This window comes from Neocloeon triangulifer, unplaced genomic scaffold (assembly GCF_031216515.1).
Source record: "Neocloeon triangulifer isolate White Clay Creek 2 clone unplaced genomic scaffold, ASM3121651v1 ptg000017l, whole genome shotgun sequence".
In the NCBI taxonomy this organism is placed as follows: Eukaryota; Metazoa; Arthropoda; class Insecta; order Ephemeroptera; family Baetidae; genus Neocloeon; species Neocloeon triangulifer.
Window position 1 is genome coordinate 8,945,361 of NW_026775559.1, and position 24,923 is coordinate 8,970,283.

A 24,923-nucleotide genomic window follows, 5' to 3' on the forward strand; every position below is an offset into this window, starting at 1 on the left:
TAAAAAAAAACAGCAAAGAAAAACATTTTTTTCAACCTTATTAATTTCCAAAAATTGCAAAAATCAATGATTTCGCAAATTTTATAGAGCACTTCTTTTCAATTTCGCAACCAGAATGAGATTTAAAAAGCGCAGACGAGGAATGACGGCAAGTTATATTTCTGGCCGGTTTGCGCGCTAAACCTGTGTTATTGGTCCTTGGATGGGTCACTGACACACACCTTGCTATGGCATGTCTGCGCTCGGAGCTCTCGCCTCCCATCATTCCGGCAAATAATGCGGCATAAAAATGCAATAAACTGATGCTGCCCCTTCCCCCTGCTCGTTTCTGCAAAGCAAAGAGCCTTGAGATCAAGGTTGACTGAATTATTCCTCCCATATGAAGCAATGACCTGAACAAAGAGCTTCACCGGCATTTCCTGGTCGGCTGAATTAATTTTTACGTTTGATATTCAGCTGATTTAAAAATAAAAATTGGACTTAAAATTTTAGGAAAAGATGAAAGAACTGTTTTCCAAAGATTTTTTTTTATTTAATTTATAAGTGAAGCGGCCTTAAATTATTATTCATCCTCCCTCTCACTGCGCCTACTCTTCTTCTTGCTTCTGTGCCTCTGTGACGGGCTGCGAGATCTGCTCTTGTGCCTCTTCTTGCTGCTTCTGGTGCGTTCTGCAGATCTTGATCGAGATCTATGTTTGTGTCTGTGAAAGAGAAAGCAAAAATTATAATTGCTATAGAAAAAAAAATAAATTATTGAACTGAGCAACTCGTTAAATGAAAAAATGTAATGCCTGGTTCTAAAAATAAGCAAAAATTAATGAATGAGACTAATCCTAAGTTCAAACAAGACCTTGGTGAAGACTGGGAAAATTCAGTAACTAAATAAACTTACCCAATTTAGACACAATCATGATAAGCTTTACATTCAAAATAAAAACTGTCTCTGGAAAGTTGTTTCCTTAATCTACAGGCGGTTATAAACACTTGGTCAAAATGAACGGAAATAATATAAAATTATTGGAAATTATTAATAAGAATGAAAAGCACTCAATCCGACTAATGCATATTCTCTCTCCATCATATTTTATCTCAATGGTAGAAAAAAATGTACATTGTCAGCATTAAAACTAATATCTATAACGGCCATAATGGGACACTATTTAAATTGGAGCAACGATCTTGATTCTAGTAAGTGATCATTTCCATATTTTGGTAACGTGTTACCTTTTGAAAATAAAGATTATTAAAAATAGGAGGTTTATAAACACCCTGTATAGCAAAGATAAAAATGTCAAAATTGAATTTCCAAAATTATTTCTGCAGTCTTCAGCCGAAATGTGAAGAGCAAGATACAACCCAAATACAATCAACTAAGTCACAAAAATACCAGAAACATCACATTCAAATGAAAATAAATAAAATAATTTTTAACATGTTCAAGAACATTGTAGAAATTAAAAAAAAATCACGAAAACAGGTTTTTTATCTAAACAGCAAAATTTTACAATACTGACCTAGAGCTACGCCTTTCTGACTTTTCTCCTTCTTCCTTATCCCCAGCAGAGTCTCTACTGTGCCTGCTGGCTTCATCTTGAGGGCCCAGTGGAACAACCACATTGGTTGCCGAGCCCCTGTTTTCCCAACGAGGCTGAAATGTATTCTAATATTACAAATAATCCAAGTTGCATTTATATTTTTATTCTAAAACAAACCTGATTGTTCCATTGGTGCTCTTGAGTGGGTTCGTAATTGTTGTAATACGGATCAGCCTCAGGAGGATAAAAGTCTCCACCACCGCCGCCACCTCCTCCGCCGCCTCCATAATTTCCACCTCCAAAACTAAAATTTTAGCAGAAATTCATATTAAATTACTCAACAAAACAATATAATTTGTGAGCCTTACGGAGGAGGGCCTCCAAATCCAGGTGGAGGAACATTCAAATTTGGATAAGATCCTGAGAAATCTGGCCGTTCACTTCCCATTACCTAAAGAGGTGAACAGTTATTAAAATCTTATTCAATAATAATCATCAATTAACACCCCTTTTCAATAATCACTTTAAAAAATAATTGATTTTGAACTCACAGTGATTTGTCCTTCTCTTTCTCCGCCAATAACATCAATGGAGCCGCCACCTTTTCTTCCAGGGGGAGGACCAGCTCGTTTCAGAGCCAAATTACTGGCGTACTTGGAATTTTCATTTACAATAGACACTGGAATGCTGCCAGTCAGGGTCTATAGTAAGAAAATTTTAAATAAATCTTCCATTTCTAATTTCTAATCCATCAAAATCACCTTCACAACACTGTTACTAGACACAGTGGTGGTAGCTCCGATGCCGGCCAGTCCGACGCCAGACTCGTTGATTCTCAGCCTCTTCTGCTTTTCACAATATGCTCTCCAAGTGTCCTCATTGAAGCCGTAGTTAAAGTAATCTTAAAGAATATATGAAATCAATATTAGATATTATAATGGAATCAATATCTAGATCAGTAAGATTGAATTATAATACCTGTGATGTCAGCACCAGGCATTCGCCATGGCTTGTCTTCCATAGAATCCAAGTTGTACTCATGAGCAGGTACACCATTTATGGTACCAACAGCTTCAAATTCATCAATTGAAAATTTCCCCTGTTGTTGCTGTTTTGGAAAGTACATAAAGATTAAAAAAATAAGGTTCATGCAAAATTTAATAATTGTACTTTAGCCTTGTCCGAAGGCCCACGTTTCATGTTCATGGATGAGGCATAAGTGGTGGAGGTTTTGATGTCACCAATCGTGACTTGGACGTCGTCGTCGCTGTCATCGTCATCGTCCTCATCCTCCTCTCCATCATCTTTGCCAGCTTCTTTGTCATCGGTTTCGCCCTCTTCAGTGGCAACCGCTTCACCCGTTTCTCCAACCAAGTCCATGGCCTCGTCCTCAGTAGGGGTTGCCCTTCCATCTGCTCCGTTAGCGTCCGGTTCTGGAGCTACAGGAACATCTCCATCCTAAAAAATAATAATTCAATACAATGAATAAAAAAGGACGCTCTGAAACCGGCAAGTTTGACTTTAAAAATAGGGCATTAAAATACCGTTTCTGCCGGAGTTTCTACGGCAGGTGAGTTGCTTGGAGCTTCATCTTTGACTGGGGTTCCATTTTCTACGACCTGATCTTCATTTTCCGGAGGTTCAGGGTTGGAATCTCCGTAGAGCCAGGAATCCTCGTTGCTGGGATCGTCCGCCATTTTTCAAACAGCTGGAAAATGTAAGCAAATATTTCAGTACTACCACCTGCAAAATGTTTCTGATTTTTTGGAAAAATAATATATTAAGTCTAAAAAGTATTTAAATATAATAAATAATTGTAGCTTTTGATATTTTAATTTATTTGTAGAAGTTTACAACGTAAAAGACATATATGTACGTAGAAAACATAATGCTGCTTAAACTTTGCCGTGTTGCAATTTTTGCATTTTTGAGGGAGGCGGCGCGGAATCATTACCAAAGGGGAAGGTTAATAAACACGACGATCCACATTGATTTGTGGTCGGAAGATTTTCTTATTTCCTTGTGAATCATGAAAGTTTGACACATGACTTTGGTTCTTTCAGCTTTTATAGCATACAATTAGCTTAATATGACAGCTCCTCAAAATTTAATCGTTGAAGTTTTCTATGGCGGTTCACACAAACAATTGCTTGACATTGTAATAGGAGGTATGTATATTTTGAAGAATTAAATTTAATCTATTATAATCAACTTTATATGAAACAAATCTTCTTTCTTTATCTATTGAGGTCTTGGTATATCATCAAAATGTCATCTTGTCACTCTTCCAGACAAGAAATGGCACTGGAAAGCAAGGACAGGTGCTCTCACTGTCTTAGATAAAATTCCTTTGGAACACAATTTTAAGTATTATGATAATTTTATGTTTATGAGAAATAACAATAACAAAATAAATTCTCAGAGTAATCTTTGTGAGCAGCGTTTTGAACTTAGCTGAGTTGTTAGCCCTTCGACCAGACCTACAAAATTTGAGAAAAATAGTTTATTTCCATGAGAACCAACTTGTTTATCCCGTCAAACAACAAAAAGAAAGAGACTTTCAGTATGGTTATAACCAAATCTTAACTTGGTATGTTTATTGAAAAAAAACTTTTTTTATTAATTTCATAATTATGTACAGTTTAAAATTAAATCATTACTTATTTTTTAGTTTGGTGGCTGATGTCGTCTTATTCAACTCGGAATTTAATAAAAATTCATTTCTATCAAACATTTCTAAATTCATGAAAATCCAACCTGGCCCTGGTAGACCTAAAGGACTCAAAGAAAGGATAGAACCGAAATGCAGTGTGCTTTATTTCCCCATTCATGTAGATGCCTTGAGGTCAGCAACACTAAACGGAAATAAAAAAGATGGGCTTTTGCATCTACTTTGGCCACACAGATGGTAGTAACAAATGTTCTGCCAAAAGGACAATAAAAGTAAATTGGCTTTCTTATTTACAGGGAGCATGACAAAGACCCAGAAATGTTTGCCAGGGTATTGCTGTCGCTGCATAAATCTGGGCTTGACTTTCGAGTATCCATGCTGGGAAAAGTTTGCTCTGATTTCCCTGAAAGTCTCGTCTGCGCTAAAGACGAATTGAATGAAAAAGTTTTGCATTGCGGATTTGTTGAGTCGAAGGATGAATATCTCTCCATTTTGCATGAAGCTGACATCGTCATCTCCACTGCAAAACATGAGTTCTTTGGTGTTGCAATGTAAGAAAAATTTACATTTTTTAATATAATCTTTAATAATCTTTTAATATTTTCAGGATGGAAGCTGTTATTAGTGGTTGTCACCCACTGTGTCCTAATGCTATTGTTTATCCAGAAATCTACCCTACAGAATGCTTATATGAGAATGAGGAAGATTTGTTCAACAGGTTAGCAAAATTTTGTTCAGAACCTAGAAGTGCTAGAATCTCTTTTGGAGAGATAAAAATAGACGTTGAAAAGTTTAGTGATAAAGTTTTGCTGCCAGAATATGCAAAACTTTTTAATTTGTTTTGATATTGTAAAGAATAAAACTAATATTGTTAATAAATAACAAAAAAAAAATTGAATTGAAATTTTTAGTCTTTTTATGTTCAATATCAATCAAATGGCTGGATTTTGAAGATAATATTTCACATATAATATAATAATTTGAATTCATCACAGTTGGAAAAATCGACCATAGAACAAACTAGAAAAATATTGATGCGGCCAAATATTGAAATTGAGGGCGCCGCATCCATTATTTAGTGCCGTTGGCGCAATGCCAGTGCAGTTGCAAATTACATGGTGCTGGATGTCAGAGCCAGAAAATTGTTTGAGTGAAATAATGCGCGCAGCACCTGAAGCGGAACAATGCGAAGACTGCAGCTGCGGTCAGATGCTGGCTGGGTTTAAATGGCTATGAGAAATTGTTTGAAAGGGGACGATGATGAGAATTATTTGGAAATTCAACTCTACTTTATCGATAAAACTTACATTTTAAAATAACTCAAACTTATAATATCTCTGAAGTTTTAATTTGTTGAACAAATTAGATGTCTAAAAAACCCAATTCTTCTCACACTAAAGGGGAATTAATTTCACATAATTTAAATGCTTCCGCATCCCTGATTATTTCTGCATGCTATGAATTCCTAATGGGCATAAGCGGCACTAATTTATTACAGCGACAAGATTGTTTGTTTTAATTTGCATAAATATAAATACACATAATAGCGGAACCGGGAGAGGAAGAGGAAGAGCCGAAATCAAGTACCCATATGTGAAAAAAGAGCATCGGCTTTTTCAATTTTACTTTTTTTCCTTACCAACAGCAAATGAAAATTTTCACGCCTGATCGCCACCCTATATCGGCTCTGAAATTATTATTTTGAGGGTGCATCGCTTTTATTTTGTAACGGGAGACGTACTCGTGCTCACAGTTGAGGGGCATCTCTCTTCTCTCTTGCTTTATTTTTCATTGACAGCAGCAGCAAAGCGCGGATCGTTTAATCATTATTGGCTCGTGTAGCCACCCACACTCTGCAGCACTTCTCGCGCGCGGCGAGTAATAATGTGAATTAAGAATGCTCGTTGCACTCACTTCCGGCTTCCCTTTTGCTACGCCAAATTGTAATCGAGCCGCTAAAGCGCTCACCTGCCGAGGAAGGTGATGTACCCGCTCGCCAGCAGCAGCCAGAGGACAGCTGTCACCTTGCAACACCCCACGTCAAGCTTGACCGAGCCCACCCTTTGCCGCCCCAATTTCCTCACAAAAGAGGTACAACAGTTTGGATTTCGTGAGAACACGCAAAAATTGCTTTTGTGAGCAACGCGTGTTTTTCACTAGGCCATTTCCACACTACTTGTGGGTGGAATATTAATTTTTTCTAAAGAATACTTTAGGCCATATTCGCAAAATTTATTTCGGGCACGGTGCTTTTATTGTATGTTTAACAATGAGGACTTTCTAGAAAATAATAAATTAACCTTTTTTTCACGCCTGTGTGTTTCGAATGTGCCCCAAAATAGCACTGTATTGAAAAGGCGTTCGATAGAACAAAGATAATAATACTGAGAGGCCAGAAGGCAAAAGCATGACAATGCGATTGCAATCTAATCAAACTGATGAAACTGACCTTTCGAAGTTCATTGTTTGGGTCCTCTTGTTCTCATTTAATGCAAATGTTTTTTTACTAGAACAGTGATACGCCATAATGTATAATGTGGCACCAATATTAAGATCACACTATGATTTAAAAATTTACATATTTCACTACGAATCGTTAGAATGATTTATTGAAAAATATAAGAACGCTGCTCACTAAAATATATATCAAGCAAAATTCTGTTTGATATGTAAATCCATAGAACGGAATCAGACTCGTTGCTCCTACCGTTAGGCAGCCTGCCAGTAAGGAGAGTTAAGCAAATTGCATAAAACTGAAAATTTAAACATAAAATTTTATGTCTCTTGGAAAATAATTTAAAAATATAAAAAATCAGGATTTAAAAAAAAAATAATTACCATGCAGAGATATTAAGATGTCACAAAATTCCACAATAAGTTTAAATAAAAAATGTTACAAATTAAATTTTTTCTGCTAATTTTGTTCTATTCCTGGCCATTTTTAATATATTTTTTGTTTTAGGCTGTTTATTTTGTTGAGAAAAATTTGCTTGACGTCCTTCAAAAACAAACAATTTATTTTACTGACGTCCAAATTTATTTAAAAAATTATAATCAATTTGCACTGATCAAAGAATGGCGTTAAAATTATATTTCTCATAACAATATTATTTATTATTCCGCAAATTATGTATTTTTTTGTATAAAAAATTTCGAGAGCCTCCTTTGCTTTTTGAAAAGGTAAAGCGCTAGCTTTTTCTTTCGACAAGAATAAATCGCAACTTTCAGCAATAAAGAATCCGTCTCCTATTTTTTGCACCGGTGTCTGACAGGGTGGCGAGCCGAAAGGCCACTCGAGCTATTCGGACGCGAAAGCTAGACAGCACCTCGCTCGTCTCGGTGCCGCGACGGCCGGCCGCTCCGTGAATTGAACATTCATTTATGTAAGTGCCCTGCACTCTGACAGTAAACACGCTACGCTAACGCGATGTGTTTTATGTGCAAAAAGGTCTTGTTGCTACTTTATCGTCGCAAAATTGTTTTGGGCGTGGTTTCGGGCTAAATTTATTTGCACGTCCTTACATGCACAACAAAAGGAAGTTGGGGAAAGTGTATAAAATTAATTTGTTGGTTGACATCAGAAGACATTTATGGCCTCTAATTACCAACGATTTAATTAAGCAATTAGAAATTAAATTTAGCACAGTGAAACATTTCCTTAATTTCTGACAGGCAAATAAATTAGATGCATTTAAAAAGACTAGATAATTTTAAAAATTTCACTTAAAATATTTTCTTACGGAGAGAAATGAATTTTTAGGATTTTGAAGAGGCACTTATCAATTTTTATAAAACAAATTTTTATTTCATTTATAGGAAAATTATAAATATTTTTATTTATAATGAGTAAAGTTTAAACTGGTTTAAACCAATAAATCAATCTGATTTTTCCATTTCTGTATGACTGGTTGCGAGAGAACAAATGAAATGAAAAAAAAATTTAACAAGATATAAAAAAGAACACTCTTTCTCATTTCGTTTAAATTTTTGACAAAAATTTTCAACGAGGAACAAGCACAAGTTTTCATTTCTAAGAACATTTTTTCCTATGTTCTCCACATCGTATTTTTAAATCTAACTGATCGAGGTTTGATTTTTCATTTAGCACGCCGCCGGCGAGGATTATCAACTTGAGAAACTTTATCTCCAGTGTGCAGTCACGCGTTTTACGCAATAGTCCACATTGTTTTTAAACCATTTATGCTCGCAAGTTATTTGGTGTGCAAATACACGCGGCGAAGAAAAGTAGTTAGCCGGCGCGAGAGAGTAATAAAGGGCAGCACGCTCGGCAGCTTAAAGATTAAATAGTTGGTCTGGCCGCGTGAGATAAAAGGGTTTTCCAGCGGGCCGCGAGCCGGTGACAATGGCAGGCTTAAAAGTGACAATATTATCAGCGATACGCGGCCGCTCTCGCATTTGGAGAACAAAAGATAGAAAGTCAACATTGCCACAGTGCCGAAGAAAGAAGAAGAAGCGGAGAAGAATGAGTGAGTGTGAGCGTAATATGAGCCGCCACCCATTTCTCACACTTCAAGCTTTCTGTTGAAACAGCAGTGAAATTTGTCACTCGCCTCCAACCCACAACTCTTTATCGCTTTGATTGCGAAATCTGCAAGATTCGCTCGCGCGGCGCCGATTTGTGTGCTCAGCAGAGAGAAGCACAATGCATTATAAAGTGTGCAATCGAAATCCGAGACGCGAATTTGCCAAAGGTTGCTTTTCAAAGAAATGCAGCGAGAGCGCTTTTCTTCTTTGCATGCGTGCAGCGGAGGATAATTAAGTTCTACTTTTTTTTTATAGAAACACAAAATTATAGCTCTTTGTTGCCATCGATTCAAATAAACGTCTACAAAATGTAAGGTGATAAAGACTTAAATTTTTGAATGAATTCTTTGTTGGGTTTGCAAAGAAAATTTATTCAAATCCAAAACATCTCAAATATATTTTAAAATAATAAATTTAATTTTCGGAATATTCAATATTTTCAAAAATTTCTCTAACTTAAAAAACCCTTTAGTTTTTGAGAAAACGTAAGTTAAAATTCTACAAACATGAATTTCACATCTAAATTGATCGTCGCAATATTTCTAAAACTCAATTGAATTTCAAATATTTCAATTTATAAGTTTAATATTTTATAAATTTTTCTTTTATTAGATGGAAGCGTCTTTGATTCTGATCAGGCCAGGCCAATAGGAGACCTCATTATTTGGCAAATGTGCTTGAGTGAGAGAATCAATAGTTCAACAGCCGGTCTGTCCACTCGCTCTTTGCTGGTGAACTGAATATTTCATGAGAACGACTCGGCTGAGGACGATGATGGCGAGACGGAAAAAATTTTGGGCCACAATCGCGATTTGTTGTCGGCGAGGGCGGCGGTAACGACGAATTGATTGCCTTTTTTCAGAATCGCACTCCTTATCTCGTCTATACTTGGCTGGAATATTATATTATTTGCAAATTTTTTCACGATTCAATTTGCACGCCGAGTGTTGGTGTCACGTCCCTGCTTTATGTGACTGCGACAATCACGCACGATTTTGTGCCAAAGCATTTGCTGGAAAATGAAGTTTGGGCACGCGTCGCGCAGAGGTGCCATCAAAAGGGCCAATTAGGATGCTCTCTTGTTGCCCGTTTGCTGCGCGTGCAATGCGGGTTTGTGTAATCACAGACTGTTTGCTTAACTACTGCCTTTGAATCTGCGTGCTTATTATTTCGCATGAGCAAACACTGGGGCTTTGGACCAGAGGATAATGTGGCACAAAATTCAGCTAATTAGTAGCAAGCGAGCGAGAGAGCAGCTTTGTCTTTTATACTGCGCAAACTTTGGTTGGACGCACCGCCAGCTTCCAGACTATGCACTGCTTCTCACTCAGAGACAATTCATTTAAAACTCAATTAGTGAAGCGAAATAAGATGCGTCAACCAGCCAATAGCAAAGACGAGTTTTCTTTAAGTGAAAATTATGAAAAGCATCTAAATTAAAAAAAAAAATTAATTAAGGAAATTAAAAATCTAGCCACATTTATTTAAAAAATAAAGTAAAGTTTTTAATTTTATAAACATTAAATTTTTAAACAAATACCTAAATTTTTAGGGAGGGAAGTTTAATTGTAAAAGTTATGAATTATTATTCATCATGTTTACAATAGAGAGGTGAAGAAAATTTAGCTTTTTCCTCAAAGAAAATTATTTTTTCTAATTTTCGTTTTGATCACGATTTGCACTCTAATATAATCAAGAAAAATATGAAAATTAACCATAATGAAAAAAAAAATTACACCTTTAAACACTCTTTTCTTGCTCACGAATAAGGATTTCATAGACCGTATCCAAAACGGTCAGTCTTTTTAATTAAATTAATTTAATTAAATGAAAAATAATAATAATAATAAAATAATTTTGCAACAATTTTCAGAGCTCTTCTCATGTAAGTGCCAACTTTACTCATATAAATTATAAAAGTTATGTAAAACAACCTAATGAATAAATTAAATATTTAAAAATGTTGATATTCAACTAAATTACACCAAAATGCGGAATTTTATATAACTTTTCATCTTATTTTTTCCCTGCGTATTTTCTCATATAATTTTATATTTTAATTATCAGTTTTAAGTTTTTGAATTTTTGTTTTGAAAGTAATGTTGTTTTTTTAGCTTAATTTAAAAAGTCCTCAAGAAACTTACGGTGGAAAATCTGGGAAACATGATAAATAATAATTATTTCATGTACTTAGAGTTGAAATCCTTTAAAAGTGTCGAAATATTTAAAAATATTATTGGATGAATATTAAAGTTTCAACATACAGGTAAACAAAGGATTTTTGCGGTTGGGTGGCGCTGAAAATTAATTAAGCGTCGAGGGGCGCTCGTCTCGTGCCGCAACAATGGGCAGGTCGCGCGCAATATTTAAAGAATAAAGCAGTAGAGCGCGGGTCGATCGTATTATACGGTGGATATTAGAAGTCGGCGGTGGCGGCGGCGGACCGACCCCCGTATGGCACCGTCGGTCGGTGTGCTGAATAAGCATAGAGCGCATAACGTCTCGCGCGCGGAGGTGGAGCGATCGGTGGAGAGCGAGTCTCCTCAACTCGACTGGCACACTCACTCTACACACACTCTCGTACACACACTTGGTGGAGTAAAAGCAGCGGGCCCGCGCCGCGCAGTGTTGGTGTCCCGACGAAACGGCCGGTTGGTTCGGCCTGGAGGATGTTGAGTGGCCCTGGCTGTCGGCTCACCAGCAGCAGCACTCCTTCCTAACATCACCCTGGATCTACCGCCTCCGAGGGCGAGGCCGTTGAGCGAGCCGCCGACGACATGCCTGCCGCCGAAGAGCAGACCGCCCCCGAGCGGCCGCCGCGGCCGCCGCCGCCGCCTCACCGTCGACGCAGCAGGCTCAAGTGACATTATGTTGGTGCTGGTGGTGCTGCTCGGCGGCCTGCTGACGACGGCCTCGGCCCTCGCCTCATCGCCAGGTAAGACTTATAATTAATTATTCGCAATTATTTAAAAAGAAAAAACTTGCAAAAACATTTGCACAAATAATTGTCTAAAAATCCTGCATCATTTCATTTTGCAGTCAGAAAAATTTTAATTTGGAAAAAGCCGGCTTTTTATGATGAATACTCGCCATTTGCAAAAAATCACTTATTTAGACAATTTTTGTACTCTCTGAAGCTTCAGAATAGAAATCAAATTTGTGACCACCAACCCCTTTAAAACTCTGCAACAATATAGAGGGACCGGCGTTCAATTTTAATTGACATTATTTATTTATTTTTTTCCTTATTTATTTTGGCACTGCCCTTCTATTCGAATGCGTTTGTGGCCCGAAATACGTGGTGGTACGGAGAGACGGCGGCTTTTGAGACGCGCGGCCACCACGCGATATCTATTTCGAGCCGCTTCGCAGAGGTGTGTGTTTGTAATAGGAAAGTGTGTGCGGCCACCGCTGTTCACCCCTTTGTCTCTCGGCCTTTGCCGCGCCAATTTGACCGCTCTCTCGCGAATCGCACCCTCGTTTTCCGGTCGCGCACAAAAAAAGGCCGGCCGGCTGCAAGGAAAATTCCCATTAAAAGTTGCCTTTCATAGCCGCCTCCACTTTGATCCTTTTGTTAAACCAACGTGACATAATATTATGTGCAGGATAAAAAAATTTGAGTTTATTCTGTCACAACTTTGGAAAACACTAAAGAAATTGCTTCTTGAAACCTGCTCAAGAAAAAAAAATTAATTTTTTTTATAGTATTGAAGTATTTGTTTCAATTTCTTTTGTACACCTGCTAAGCTTTCACTCGCGCTAATTAAACTCAATTTTACTTGACTTAACGATTCTGTATAAATATCTTCATGTAAGCTGCATTAAATATTAAGTGATTATGCAACCTGCGAAACACATTCTTAAAAAGCCCACATCATTTTTGTAGCTGATTTTTTTATAAAATATTCTTATTAAAATATATATGGGTAACTTGTCTTAAAAACTCACTATCAAAATGATAAAATAAATTTAAATTTTAAAAAAAATTTAAGCAAAAAAAATTATTTTGCGTTTCGTGGATTTTGAATTTTTAATTTTTCAAAAACAAAAATTGTATAAATATGACTGGGGTTAAATGATGGTCCATTAGGTTTGGCAGCACCTGACCACGACTAATTGGGCAGCGATGAGGAGAGAGGGATCCTAATAAAAGGCTCACTGCGGCATTACTGCAGAAAGGCAGGCAGAATACAGAGCGGCGATATGTACGGCGAGCACTAGACGACGACGACTGCCTGCCTCCGTAATATCGATCCGAAGAGCACCAGCAATCGACCTCCTTCCCGACTATATACTCAAACTTGTACTTACTTGGCGACCCCTTCAACCCTTGAAACGGTTTAGGCCTACCTTGATTTCGGGGGCGACGAACGTTCCCGATGGACCGAAACCAGGCCAAGTGCCGCTCCAAAGGGTTGCGCACAATTGTTCCTTCCGGTCCACAACGGCAATGCGTACCCAAGCCAACTCGCTTCCGACTCTATTTGATAAACCACTAGTAATTTCAACTGGAATTTTAGTTGAACTATTTATTTTATATTATTTCGCGAAAAATTTTAAATTTTGGCACTTTCAGCAAATAAATATCTGATGGGATGGAAAAAAAATAAAAAAATTGATTTGGAATTTCTGTGTAATATAAGAAGACTTTTTTAACGAGGTTTTGGTCTGTTTAATTAAAAGTATGGAAATTTCAATTGCAAAAAATTATAAACCTGGCGCCTTTTTTCATTACATAAACCTAGATAATCACTATGAAATACAAAGAAATATCAAACTTTCACTTCAATTTCTTTTTCCATTGAAAAACTTTTGAGTGCTCCATAAATAAGGATTTTTTTCGCTTACTTTTTTCTTCTTGACAATCAAGTGGAATCTACTGTCAGCAGCAGCTAATTTCAAGTGAATCTCGAGCCACAAAATGGAGTGTGTGTAAAACGCTGCCGCTGTCATGTGTAGTTAGTGTCTGGCCTGGTGCACTCTTGGTCGTCTTCCCCAGCAGCATAAAATAATAATCCCCATCTCTCAATAAACTTGATCCTTTTTGGTGCTCGCAGCCTGTTCAGACACATCTGATACAGGCAGAATAAAAAGTGGTCATCCCCTCCGTCTTATGCGGGGGCACGTGCCAACAGATCATTTTTCTTGTCATCTGTCACTCGCACTTCCGAAACCGGCGGCTCGCTCCAGATGCTTTTTATGAGTTGAGAATTTTTTAGTGCTTGTAAAACAGAGGAGAGATGCCTCTCAATCGCTCCTCCACAAATTTGCACATTTACGGAGTGAAATTTTAATCGTGCGAGGCAAATCTTTAAAAAGCCGCAATTTTACCACAAGATCTGTAAGTCGTTGTGGCTTCCTATTTAAACTAATTAATTCTTTTGGCATTTTAATCTTTCAAGGAAAATGTGAAACTGGTATTTCCTGTCACTAATTTGTTAGAATAATATCCGGAATAATCTTTAAGAAAGTAGCTCTGATCTCCAATTTCAATTTTTTTTATGGAAGTGGAAAAACAATGAAACTTTCGATTTATTGATTTAATTTATTAATTTAATATTTATTATTATTAATGACATTAACATAAATGAATGAAATACAACAACATCTTCTATCTAATCATTAACATAAAAAATAAAACCAAAAACAAAAACAATTAATATCCAATAAAATTAATCTAGATTTTTAGCACGACTGTGAATACACGCTGGTAATTAAAGAGTGCACTTTTTCGTAAAACGTGTGCGACTTTTCTGTCTGGTTCTATTTTTAAAATCGTAACGCGCCGCTATTTGAAGACACTCACGTTGACCCCATGCGCGGCTGATTCAACTGCTTGGGCGGCGCGATTTTGATCAATCACAACACTCGCCGCGTTTTGATCACGCCACTCTCATTCCTAGTTTTATTAATAATCCCGCGGCTCGCGGAGGCCGCGAGCGCACTCGCGATCATGAAGGAAAATTATAGCTCCTTTGACGTCAAACGATTCCAGATCGGCTTCTCTAATCGTTATCAGGGCTGGGTGCTGAGATTATCAGGAATTTTTGAGGAAAAACTGGTAGACGTGACGCAAATTTTGCGTGCTTATGCCTTTTATCTTGATAAAGCAATTAACTATTTAAAAAGGGGTGGAAGCAGTATACAAATATAGATTACAGTTTCGTTTTGTTAAGGACAATTATTTTTTACCGCGATATTGCGTCATTACAAGTTAGGTTTTATATTTAGAAATGGTATTTTTGTTTCATGGAAGAACATATTAATGAATGACGTACGTTTTCAGCATTGTGTTACCTTTAACAACTAAACCGCTTGTTAATTTTCTTTTAAAAGAACATTATCCTAATCACAAACTTCTGTTAAAACGCAACATAAATTCTTAAAATATGAATCTACTAATGACATCGCGGCACAACACAATTTCTCTCGTAATGATTAAATCTCTTTTTAACCCTTTCAATTGTTAAAATAAATATAATGTATGCTGTATAACTTCAATGTTTTTTTTTTTAAACTATGTAGCACATTATCTCAGATATTCAATTAGTATTATCGTGATTTTGTCCAGCGAAATTGTTATATTTAATTTAAAAAAAAAATAATAAAAAAAAAAAATAAATGTAAAGGCAATACCAAATCGTAATTAACCAACAAAGCGTGTGATAAGAATTAGCAGGGAAGCCTGAGCAAAGCGTTTCCAAGGTGGGATGACTCACGAAACCTGATCCGCGCGCGTCTCTCGTCTTGCTGGTGTCTAATTATTTCGATATTAAGTATTAGAGGGTTAATTGGCGTGCCCGGCGGGTCTTCCGCGATGCATCGCGGCGCAAGATGAGAGTGCGAGCACCTGTTCTCCCTCTCTTTCTCTCTCTCACTCGCCCTCCGGGTTTAAGGAGGAACCAACCCGTTCACCTCTCGGCGGCACCTACAACAGAAATCAATAGCCCCTTCTCAATGTAAACCACCCCACCTATTTGATAGATCTCTTTTTATACACAGTAGCAGAAGGGGTGGAAAAGAAAGAGAGGCAGAACGAGAGAGAAAAATTGATTTCTAATAAGCCAGCACCGTGAAGCTGCCAAGACAATGTGCCTTCGTCGTCGCCCCGAGATTAATTCGTCATTGAGCTGCGAGAGAGCTCAATCAATTTGCACCTTGTGTGCCGGTCTTTCATTTCCAATTTAAATAGATGTGCAAATTTAAATTTTTTTGCTTTGAGGAATAAAGTTTAGTAATTTTTAAAGCACAGTTATTTTCAATTATTAATTAATAAATTAATAAACAAATTATGCTATATAAATGATTTATTTTACTTATTATATTAATTAAAAGGTTGCAATTGGTGTTTTAGACTTAGCAAACTTAACTGTCATTGCCAAACAAGATTAAAATATTAACAAATTAAAAGTCAGGTCGGAGCTTAAATATTTCTATTTAAAGACCTCTGTTAATTTTTAAACCAATTTTTTTTTTCAATTCCGAATTATAATATTTCATATTAATAAATTTTAATTTTAAGGAACCACGAAGGAGAATGTAGCTCCCTTTAAAAGTAATGTTTTTGAACTTTCCATTAGAATAAAGGAGACTGGCTTCTCTGGCAAAAGCACATTCATTTTACAGCGTGCGTTCCGATCTGGGCGCATCTCCTCTTTTCCGGAATGCGCCATAAAGCGCATGCAAATAGTTTTTGCCGCGAACTGGAAAGGCGGCCGAGTGCATTTTAGTGTGAACGAGAAGCGCAAACTTTCGGCCATAAAGTGATTTATGGAGTTGTAAAACGAATAAAAAGTTAACCAAGGAGAGGAAAATAGGCGGCCGTAAATCATACCGAGTCCCCTGCTGAGATATGCTAACCCGTCTAGCTTGCGGGACGCGTTTGTTGCCTAAATTACGGCGCACAGCCTCCCGTCGAATGAATTTTTCACGGGGACGAACACGGAGAAAGAGGGTCCTACCAAGTCCCTCTCTCGTGTTTGCGAAAACAATAAGACCGACAGTCTAGACTGCTCAATGGCATTCCTAGAATTTTCCACTCTTGGAATTTCGGCAGCTTTTTTATCGGGCCGCTCGTAAATTTTCCAGCCCAAGAATGGATTTTCATTCCGGCGTAAATTGAGGAAAAAATTGAGACGAATGCCTTTGCTTCCGCGTGGAATTTCTAGCGATTCTTTATGATTTTCTATTCAATTATTTTCAATAATTTAGATGAGATAGACGTGATTCATATAGGAGATTACTAAAAGCACAAATTATTTACACAAGTAATTTAAACTTTTTATATTAAATGCTGAAAATAGATTATCAAGGGTGTATAAAAAACTCCCAGAAACTCTTTTTTTTGTATTATTATTGCTTTTTTTTAATCTTTTATCGATTGCATAGAAATCAGTTCAAAGCCATTAATTTTTTATAGCATTGATTGTTTGATGCTTGTATAAATTTGCAATTATAAGTTACATTTTTAAACTTTATGTATGGCTTTGTGGCTTTTTTTGAGCAATGAAGAATTTTTCCACCCCACTTTTGGCACCGGCTTAGTTTGAAAGCACAGAGCCAATTTACGTACTAGCTTGGGTACTGAGCCGCAAAATAAAATTTGAAAGGTCTGAAAAGAAAGAAAGAAAGGCAGCCTGGCAGCCGCCTATGAAATTTTCCGACGACGGAGATAACAAAGCGGCGAAAAATTGAAAATTGGCTGGACGTGCGCCAGCTCTGCACGAGTTTTAATCAAAAGCAGACAGGGCTGCTCGTTTTTAGTGCCGCAGTTAGTTATTGTAGACCTGTACGATGAATGATGGATCAAGGTCTGAGTGAAAAGTGGAGCGTTGACCCTTTTTCGCGGCAAGATAGGCACAGATTGACAGGACAAAGAAAGGGTCGGGCGCGCGGAGAAAGTGATAAAACATGTCTCTCTCTCGCGCGGAAGAGAGAGAGAGAGAGAGAGAGAGAGAGAGAGAGAGAGAGAGAGAGAGAGAGAGAGAGAGAGAGAGAGAGAGAGAGAGAGAGAGAGAGAGAGAGAGAGAGAGAGAGAGAGAGAGAGAGAGAGAGAGAGAGAGAGAGAGAGAGAGAGAGAGAGAGAGAGAGAGAGAGAGAGAGAGAGAGAGAGAGAGAGAGAGAGAGAGAGAGAGAGAGAGAGAGAGAGCGATGAATGCATCTGCCGGCTACATTGTTTGCTGCCACTGCTTGACGCCGCCTCTCATCCCGCTCACTCGCGAGGAATGCAATAAATGTCTGCCACTCGTCTTGCTCTGCAACAAACAAACCATTCAACTTCTAGTCTGCGGCAAGACCATTAATTGCTTTCCCCTGCCTGACTCTAATTGGATAGATGTACCTTTGTAATTGAATTTTGAGCGAGGCAAACTAAATTAAATTTGAAAATCAACATTTCCATACAAAATTTTTGCTGTGAAATAAAACAATCGAACAAGCAATTTGCTTATAGGTTTGTTTTGTAAAGATTACACTTAAGTTGGATGGCCGTTGAGGACAAAAAAAATAATAGGGATTATCCTTATGGTAATTTCTGTGATAATTCAAAAATGGCTTTACTAATTTCAACTATCGCTTTTGATCCCGTTTCATTACTTCATTAGACTGCAAAAATAATCAATTTTGAAATAAAATATATTTTATGCCTATGGTCTGTTATTGATATTTCTAATGATCAAAATTAATAAAATAAAACATTTATCATATACATCTTCTCACAAATAAAAAAATTGCAATTAAACACATCAATATTTTTTGTGTGAATTGTAGGAGAAGAGGGCAGTTTTAAATGAACAAGTGCTTATTTAGAAATTAATAAATCCTCTTTTTGTATGAATAAGAAAAGTTCCCATTAATTCTCTCTGTGTGTTTTTATTTTAGGAGATCCTCTTTGCTAGAATTTTTGTTCCGTTTGACCTCCAACAAAAGATCCATGACATACAAGCTGCAAATGATAATGGTCCGACCGAGCAAGAGCTGCCAACTCTCGCTAATGGGAGCAGCTGAGATTTTTTTAACCACCGTCATATACGAATATAAAATTCGGAACATGCAATGCAGGTACTTAACAAGCAGAGTTATTACACCGAGAGCTAATTGGCCAGAAACCTCATTTCGCCCAGAGTGATTAATTTTAATTTTTAATTCCTCTTCGGGAAAAAATGAATTCCAGAACAGGTCCTTTTGTTTTAATCAAGGGTGGCGCGTGCGGGCCACCCATGACGCTGCGACTGACTCAGCTGAGCGGCGCGTGTCAAGTCGAGAATTTGGCGGCCCCTCTGATTTGTGAGCACACGTGGATGCGATTATTCGAAGAAGATTTCTTTTTTTTCTTTCGATTCCTCTCTCGGGGGTGCCTATGTGTGTGGGTTTAGGGGGGCGAACGATCTTGTGCAACCATTGGCGGTGATTATTGCTTTTTCGCAAACACAGACAGACACACGGAAAATTGCGTCATTAGTGCGTGTGTCACCCGCCCAGACGGTCATTGTCGCAGGCAATAAAAAGCAGCAGGGCGCGACCAAATGACTGCTCGAATTGACCGAAACAACTTCATTCAATAACAGCATGGCAAAAGCCATGGCCATCAACAGGAAAAAACAATCGTGGCTCAGATATATAACTTCATTTAATATCCATCTATAGTTAGAATTTTATAGGGTTTGCAAAATTAAATTTATCATTCACAAAGACAAAGAACTTACAGAATTTTTATACTTCAACTAATGAATCTCTTGTGACAAAAGATTTGTCTGTTAAAATTTACAAAAAAAATTTAAATACATTAAAACATTCAAATATTTTACCAAGAATATGTAAATTACATACAAAACCATTATTATCAGTAAAATTTTAAAAATTTAATAAAAAAATTCTTTATATTATATACTTTAATTTAAAAAAAGAATAAATAATTTTTATTTAAGATAAAAAATAAATTAATAATTTATTACACAAAGAAAATATTTAATTTTTTATTTAATTGTATTTAGAATTAAATGCACATTTTTTACATGAATTTACATTAAGACTTTATATTTTGTATATTGTTATTGTTTAAATAATAAACATTTTTTCCTTTGCTAACTATCATAATTATTTTCTCAAGCAGAGTGTTTTAAAATTGTGGACTTTAGTAGTTCTAATATTTTTATTTTAATATTATTATATGATAGCCATGGTTGGTTAGCATTAAAAATTCAAAAAAGGATCCAAGACAAATAAATTACATTAATATTTAGTTGAATTTATCATCGAATTACTGTAGATAAATATGCAAAGAGGCAAATTTCGTGATTCTTGAAAAAAAGAAATTAAAACACTTTATTTTATTTTGGGAAATTTAAATATATTTTGGTTATTATTAAACCAACTTTAGCAAGCTACATTTAGTTTGAATTAAAAGGTGCATTGAGCGAATTTAGATAATTGAATGCATGTTCATTGATCTCTGTCAGGCGCCCTTTGAGCAGCACCATGGTTCGAAATTGCAGTCAATGCGATGGAATGAGTTCAAGCGATCTCATCAAAGAGAACCACCGACCCGCATTCGCGAGGTCAGCACGCCTTTGATTTACATTCATGCACATATACATTTGTGAGCGGCGCGGCCGGCCGGTGAAATGCGAGAGCGCCGCCCGCGTTCTCGGAACGAGGAAGAGAACGCGGCACGCGAGCAGCGCACGATGCAAATTTGCATGTATTAAAAAGCAGCGGGAGACGCAGGCCTGCCACGTGTCGACCAAATCAACCGCCGGCCGGCTTTTCAAATGAGACCATTTTAAAACTTTTGAATTGCTTTTAAAATTGCACCTTCACAGAGAACTTTGTGAACTTTGTACGAAAAAAATTCTTCTTGTGAAGGACAAAATTTGACCCAATTCCATCCTCACACTTTGGAGGTTTCGTGTGTGGATTTTGATGGAATAAACTCGCTGATGTAACTGGATTAGAGCTTTGATCTAACTGTTATAAAATTGTTCATTTTTCTTATATGAGAACATTTATAATCTTGGACCTTTGCAATCCTTGCTGAGGAAATGATACATAGTCAAAATGCTTCACAAATTTATTAAAAAAGATGTAATATAAAGAGTAAAAAATTTTTACTAAATAAGATATTTCTGTACTACTCAATAGCTTTTTGATTGGAAATATAAACAGTGGTTAATTATGAGAATCCCTATTTTCCATCCCAAAATAAAGTTTGTTTTAAATTTTAGAATACTTTTATAGATCAGTCAAAGCCAAAAAAATTCCTATGAACAAAAATGAAACGTAGAAACGATTTTGAATTAAAGTTTAAATAGTATAATTTTAGGTGAATCAAAATGATCCCTGAGATGAGTTGTTTATAATTAGGAAAACCCATCCGGTGTCAATCGACTGTGCCTTTTTCTTTCAGCGGTAACCCAGGGTTACTCAACACAACAACCGCGACCACCCCCGCTCTGTGTGTATGTCTCTCTCTCTCTCTCTTTAAACAAGCGGCAACAAACGCGCTCGCCGGCGATCAATATACAATTTCTATTGTCCTTCTCGTGGCTCTTGTGGTTTCGGATCATGCCTCGCCGCCGCCGTCCCGCCGTTAATTAATAACAAACAACCCATTCACTTTTGTCTATTACCGCCGTGGTGCTGAATAATTTACTGCCCTTATCTGGGTGCACAGACTCTCGTAAATCAACAAGCCAAATATATTATTATTTGACGGACGAGTCATTTTAATTGCAAAGGTTGTGTGCATTTGCCTGACCAAGTCGTTAAACTCGGTTGACTTTCATCCGAGGCCGCTGGAATAAAGTGCAGCTGAATTATTCATTTATTCAAATGGGGGTCGCACTTGCCAGAGTGGCAGAATTACGGATGCGATGCCGGCGAATTACCCCTGTGAACTCGTAATGGATATCACAAAGCTTTACAGATAAATTTATCTTGAAGTTCTTATTGAATTGATTTAATATTTTATTTATAATAGATGCATAAAAATAACACTAAAAAACCTTTATAATGCTCAATTTTTCTAATTTTATTAATTATTATTTTTAGCAGATGACAATAATTCTACTGAGATAATCCCACGCGAGCATTGCTTCAACTGGATTAACGTAGTTTAAAAAAAAAAAAAATAGTGTGAGAATTGATGAGATATGTACTTATTAAAATAATTTTATCACTTACCTACATAAATTATGATTTAACTAATTAATATTATAAACTTCAGTGAAAACTGATAAATATCCACACTTTTATTTTGGCAACAAAAAGGTGACTTTTTTCTTCAAAACCTGAATTTTACTTCAAGGTGAGGAGGGTTAGGCTGAGCATGAATGAAAGCTCAAGTTGGAGTCCATGTGTCATCCTAATAGGAGTGTGTGTTGCTCTTGTAGAATGCGCCAATAATAAGGGGCAAGGTTATCTATCGCATGTTCCATATTTTATTTGCTTCGCCCTGCGTTTTTATGAACAGACCGGCGACAGATAAGGGCAGGTGTCGAGGGGAGCCACGGCACACTGCATTCTCTGTTATTTGCGGGCGATATCGTTGCGTGGGTGCAGCTGGGTCGAACAGAGGGAAAAGCAAACACTATATCGAGTCTTCCAATTTTCTCGCTCTTGGTTATCATCGCGGCGGGACTGAATCAAAAGTGAATCGGGGGGAAAGACAGAATGAAAGAAACATGGAAGAGAAACAGAAAAACGTACGGAAGTACGCGGCGTCTGTCAAAAAATATTGATATAAGAATCAACCGTTAGCATTTAATGGTTGATAAGACTAGCAAATTTAATTTTTGTACAAGAAAAGTGATAAATACATTTTAATTTTGTGAATTGTGGCTGATTTTGAGTCAAATAAAATAAATTTAAATGTTTGTTCCATTTGTTATTGGTTTTTTTTTTACATTATTTTATAAATTTCACTTCCTCAAATCACTCAAGTTCAATGTTTTATTACGTTTAAAACTTCACTTTTAATTTTTGCAAATAATAAATTGTTAATATTTCTGCAAAAATTTGCCATATTTAGTTAATTTTTTTATTGTTGTTGTTTATTTGTCCTAATTATTACATCACATTGTGTAAATTCCATCGTTAAAAACAATTTATTCGAAAAGAAAAGGCATTTATAAAGCGGCACCACCACAGAGCAAAAGAATTTTGCTTAAACTCGCAAGATCAAAATGACCCCATCCGGCCCAGTGAGCCACATTATATCGCATGTTATGCACAAAATTAAAGTAAATTTTGTTGAAGCATTTAATCAAATTTTCAAATGAAAATTTAGGTTATAATGAATCAAAATCAAAATTCAGCTTACGCTTTAAAGCAAATGGAAACTGACTGCAAACACTCTGCCACTTATGCAAATCCAGAGTGCAGATCTAATGGACCTTATAAATATTCATTAGAGCAGTATGGGAGAATTGATTTGGTCGCGAGATGAATGCAAATGAATAATCTGCGCGTAATATAATTCCGACGCAATGCAGGCTGCAAATGCTTTTGCACTCCCGTTCATGCCCCGGCCGACGTGCACTGATATAGGTAGGCTATTTTATGTGCATAATATACGCGCGCTCTAGATTTATACTCTCGGCATCATTTTGCGGAGCTTTACTGCCACCACACCGCACACCTAAATCCGACGGGATTACGGGGCGAGCCGCGGCTTTTCAGGCTGGGGGAGCGCAATGCTGCAAGTCAAGTATTAGTTCGCTCAGTCAGTCAGTCAGTGGATAATAAAGTGTGTAAGAAAGAGAGACAAGCGAGCGCCGCGTCGCCGCCACCCGCGCGCGCCGCAGACAGACGCGATCTCATTTTACATCGCCCATCGTTTACTTTCCGATTAGCGAAAGAAAAGCTGAGGAGAGAACGTTTACTCAGCAAATTCACTTACGAATCCGTACACAAAAAAACTGGTTTTGAGAACAACAACAAAATTTTTAATTATTTTTAAAAGAGAAAATTTATATTATCAAGTTCTTTAGCTACAAATGACGGTTTGTTTAGTTTACAGTCTTTATTAGTTGATTTAACAAAATAAAAAACAGGCTGATATGGAATATTTCATAAAATTGGGCAAAGTTTATGATTTAATCTCCACTCCATGGTTGTATTATATATTTTAAAAAAATGATTTATTTTCTAAATCAAACTAAAACTTTGCCAACATGAAGCTCAACGCATTAATTTAAAAAGAATCACAGAAATTACCGTGTTAATGCCAACAATTGATCAGCTAGGACCTAAGACAGAAATTACACTTTTCACTTATCTAAAATTAAAAATTACCAATTTTGCCACCAGTTAGTTTAATTTCTTTGTCTCTTGTTCAATTTTTGCGCTTCTTATCGTTAGCAGGAGATTTTATTAATTTTAATGTTTAATTGTTACAGCATCACATTGTTTACATTCAATTGTTAAAAACAATTTATCTGAAAAAAAAAACAATTGCTGGACAAAACGGCACCATCACTAGCAAGGATTTTGCTCAAATTTCCGAGATCAAAAAGACTCCAGCATCCACTGCAGCGAGCTCTAAATTTTTAAATAATAATAATAATACTGCGTAAAATTTACTCTCTAGCGGCTTCATAAGGAAAATTTAATATATAATTACAGTTAATTATATGGATGTTAATTCAAAACAGATTATTGTTTCAAATGAAAATATTAAAGACAATTATAAAATTATGAGATTATTAGGATTGAAAATGAATGAAGTAGACAACTCAAATAATTATTGAAAAGTGAATTTTTAAATAAAATCAGCAAGAAGTTATTAAAATTGCTTTTAAACTTAATTAAATTCAAAATTTATCATAAAACTGATCAATTTTGCTTTGCTTATTCAAAGTTTCACGCTTGTAACTTGTGTCTAAATGAATTTTACAAAAAAAGGAGGGGTTTGTAGCTTCTGTCCTCCTTGTTTGTAGCTTCTGTCCTCCTTGTTTGTAAGGTGTGTCTGCGGTAACTTGTCTCCTACAAACGAGGTTAAAAAAATATAAACACTGCACGAACGAGTTCTTATGTATTCATGCATGCGAGTTTGACTTCCAACTTCAAATCGCTATATCACGGCAAACCCTTGCCAAAGGTTTTTGTGAACTTTAAATTCCAATGTCAATTTATTTTGTTTATTCTCAAGTCATGTGTTAAGATCGATTTCGAGT

The 24,923-nt window shown here is 36.5% G+C and overlaps 3 protein-coding genes across 8 annotated transcripts in view; 2 read left to right on the forward strand and 1 right to left on the reverse strand.

The window, feature by feature from the left end:
• Nucleotides 1-524: 524 nt before the first annotated feature.
• Nucleotides 525-3,235, reverse strand: LOC132203201 (pre-mRNA 3'-end-processing factor FIP1). Of its 2 annotated transcripts, none has more exons than XM_059630792.1 (9): nucleotides 3,080-3,235; nucleotides 2,706-2,993; nucleotides 2,514-2,643; nucleotides 2,297-2,436; nucleotides 2,087-2,236; nucleotides 1,904-1,986; nucleotides 1,713-1,839; nucleotides 1,515-1,648; nucleotides 525-701 (listed from the first exon to the last, which is right to left on the reverse strand). In XM_059630792.1, the coding sequence occupies exons 1-9, from the start codon at nucleotides 3,230-3,232 to the stop codon at nucleotides 563-565; spliced, it is 1,344 nt and encodes a 447-aa protein (XP_059486775.1). In that variant the 5' UTR covers nucleotides 3,233-3,235; the 3' UTR covers nucleotides 525-562. The 2 variants fall into 2 exon arrangements, with proteins under 2 accessions (XP_059486775.1, XP_059486774.1); XM_059630791.1 differs by having other exon boundaries at nucleotides 1,515-1,660.
• A 248-nt stretch (nucleotides 3,236-3,483) lies between these two features.
• LOC132203305 (glycosyltransferase-like domain-containing protein 1) lies at nucleotides 3,484-5,093 on the forward strand. 2 transcript variants are annotated; one of them, XM_059630973.1, is made up of 6 exons: nucleotides 3,484-3,703; nucleotides 3,785-3,902; nucleotides 3,958-4,125; nucleotides 4,207-4,443; nucleotides 4,503-4,757; nucleotides 4,814-5,093. In XM_059630973.1, the coding sequence occupies exons 1-6, from the start codon at nucleotides 3,625-3,627 to the stop codon at nucleotides 5,049-5,051; spliced, it is 1,095 nt and encodes a 364-aa protein (XP_059486956.1). In that variant the 5' UTR covers nucleotides 3,484-3,624; the 3' UTR covers nucleotides 5,052-5,093. The 2 variants fall into 2 exon arrangements, with proteins under 2 accessions (XP_059486956.1, XP_059486957.1); XM_059630974.1 differs by having other exon boundaries at nucleotides 3,827-3,902.
• Nucleotides 5,094-11,230: 6,137 nt separating this feature from the next.
• LOC132203401 (protein kinase C-binding protein NELL1-like) overlaps nucleotides 11,231-24,923 on the forward strand; it is a 38,253-nt gene continuing 24,560 nt past the window's right edge. For 3 of the 4 annotated variants that reach the window (XM_059631177.1, XM_059631178.1, XM_059631179.1), the window contains exon 1: nucleotides 11,232-11,686. In XM_059631177.1, the coding sequence (XP_059487160.1) occupies nucleotides 11,620-11,686 (67 nt within the window). In that variant the 5' untranslated portion in view covers nucleotides 11,232-11,619. Of the gene's footprint in view, nucleotides 11,687-24,923 lie in introns of all 4 variants that reach the window. The other variant, XM_059631176.1, reaches the window with a different exon arrangement.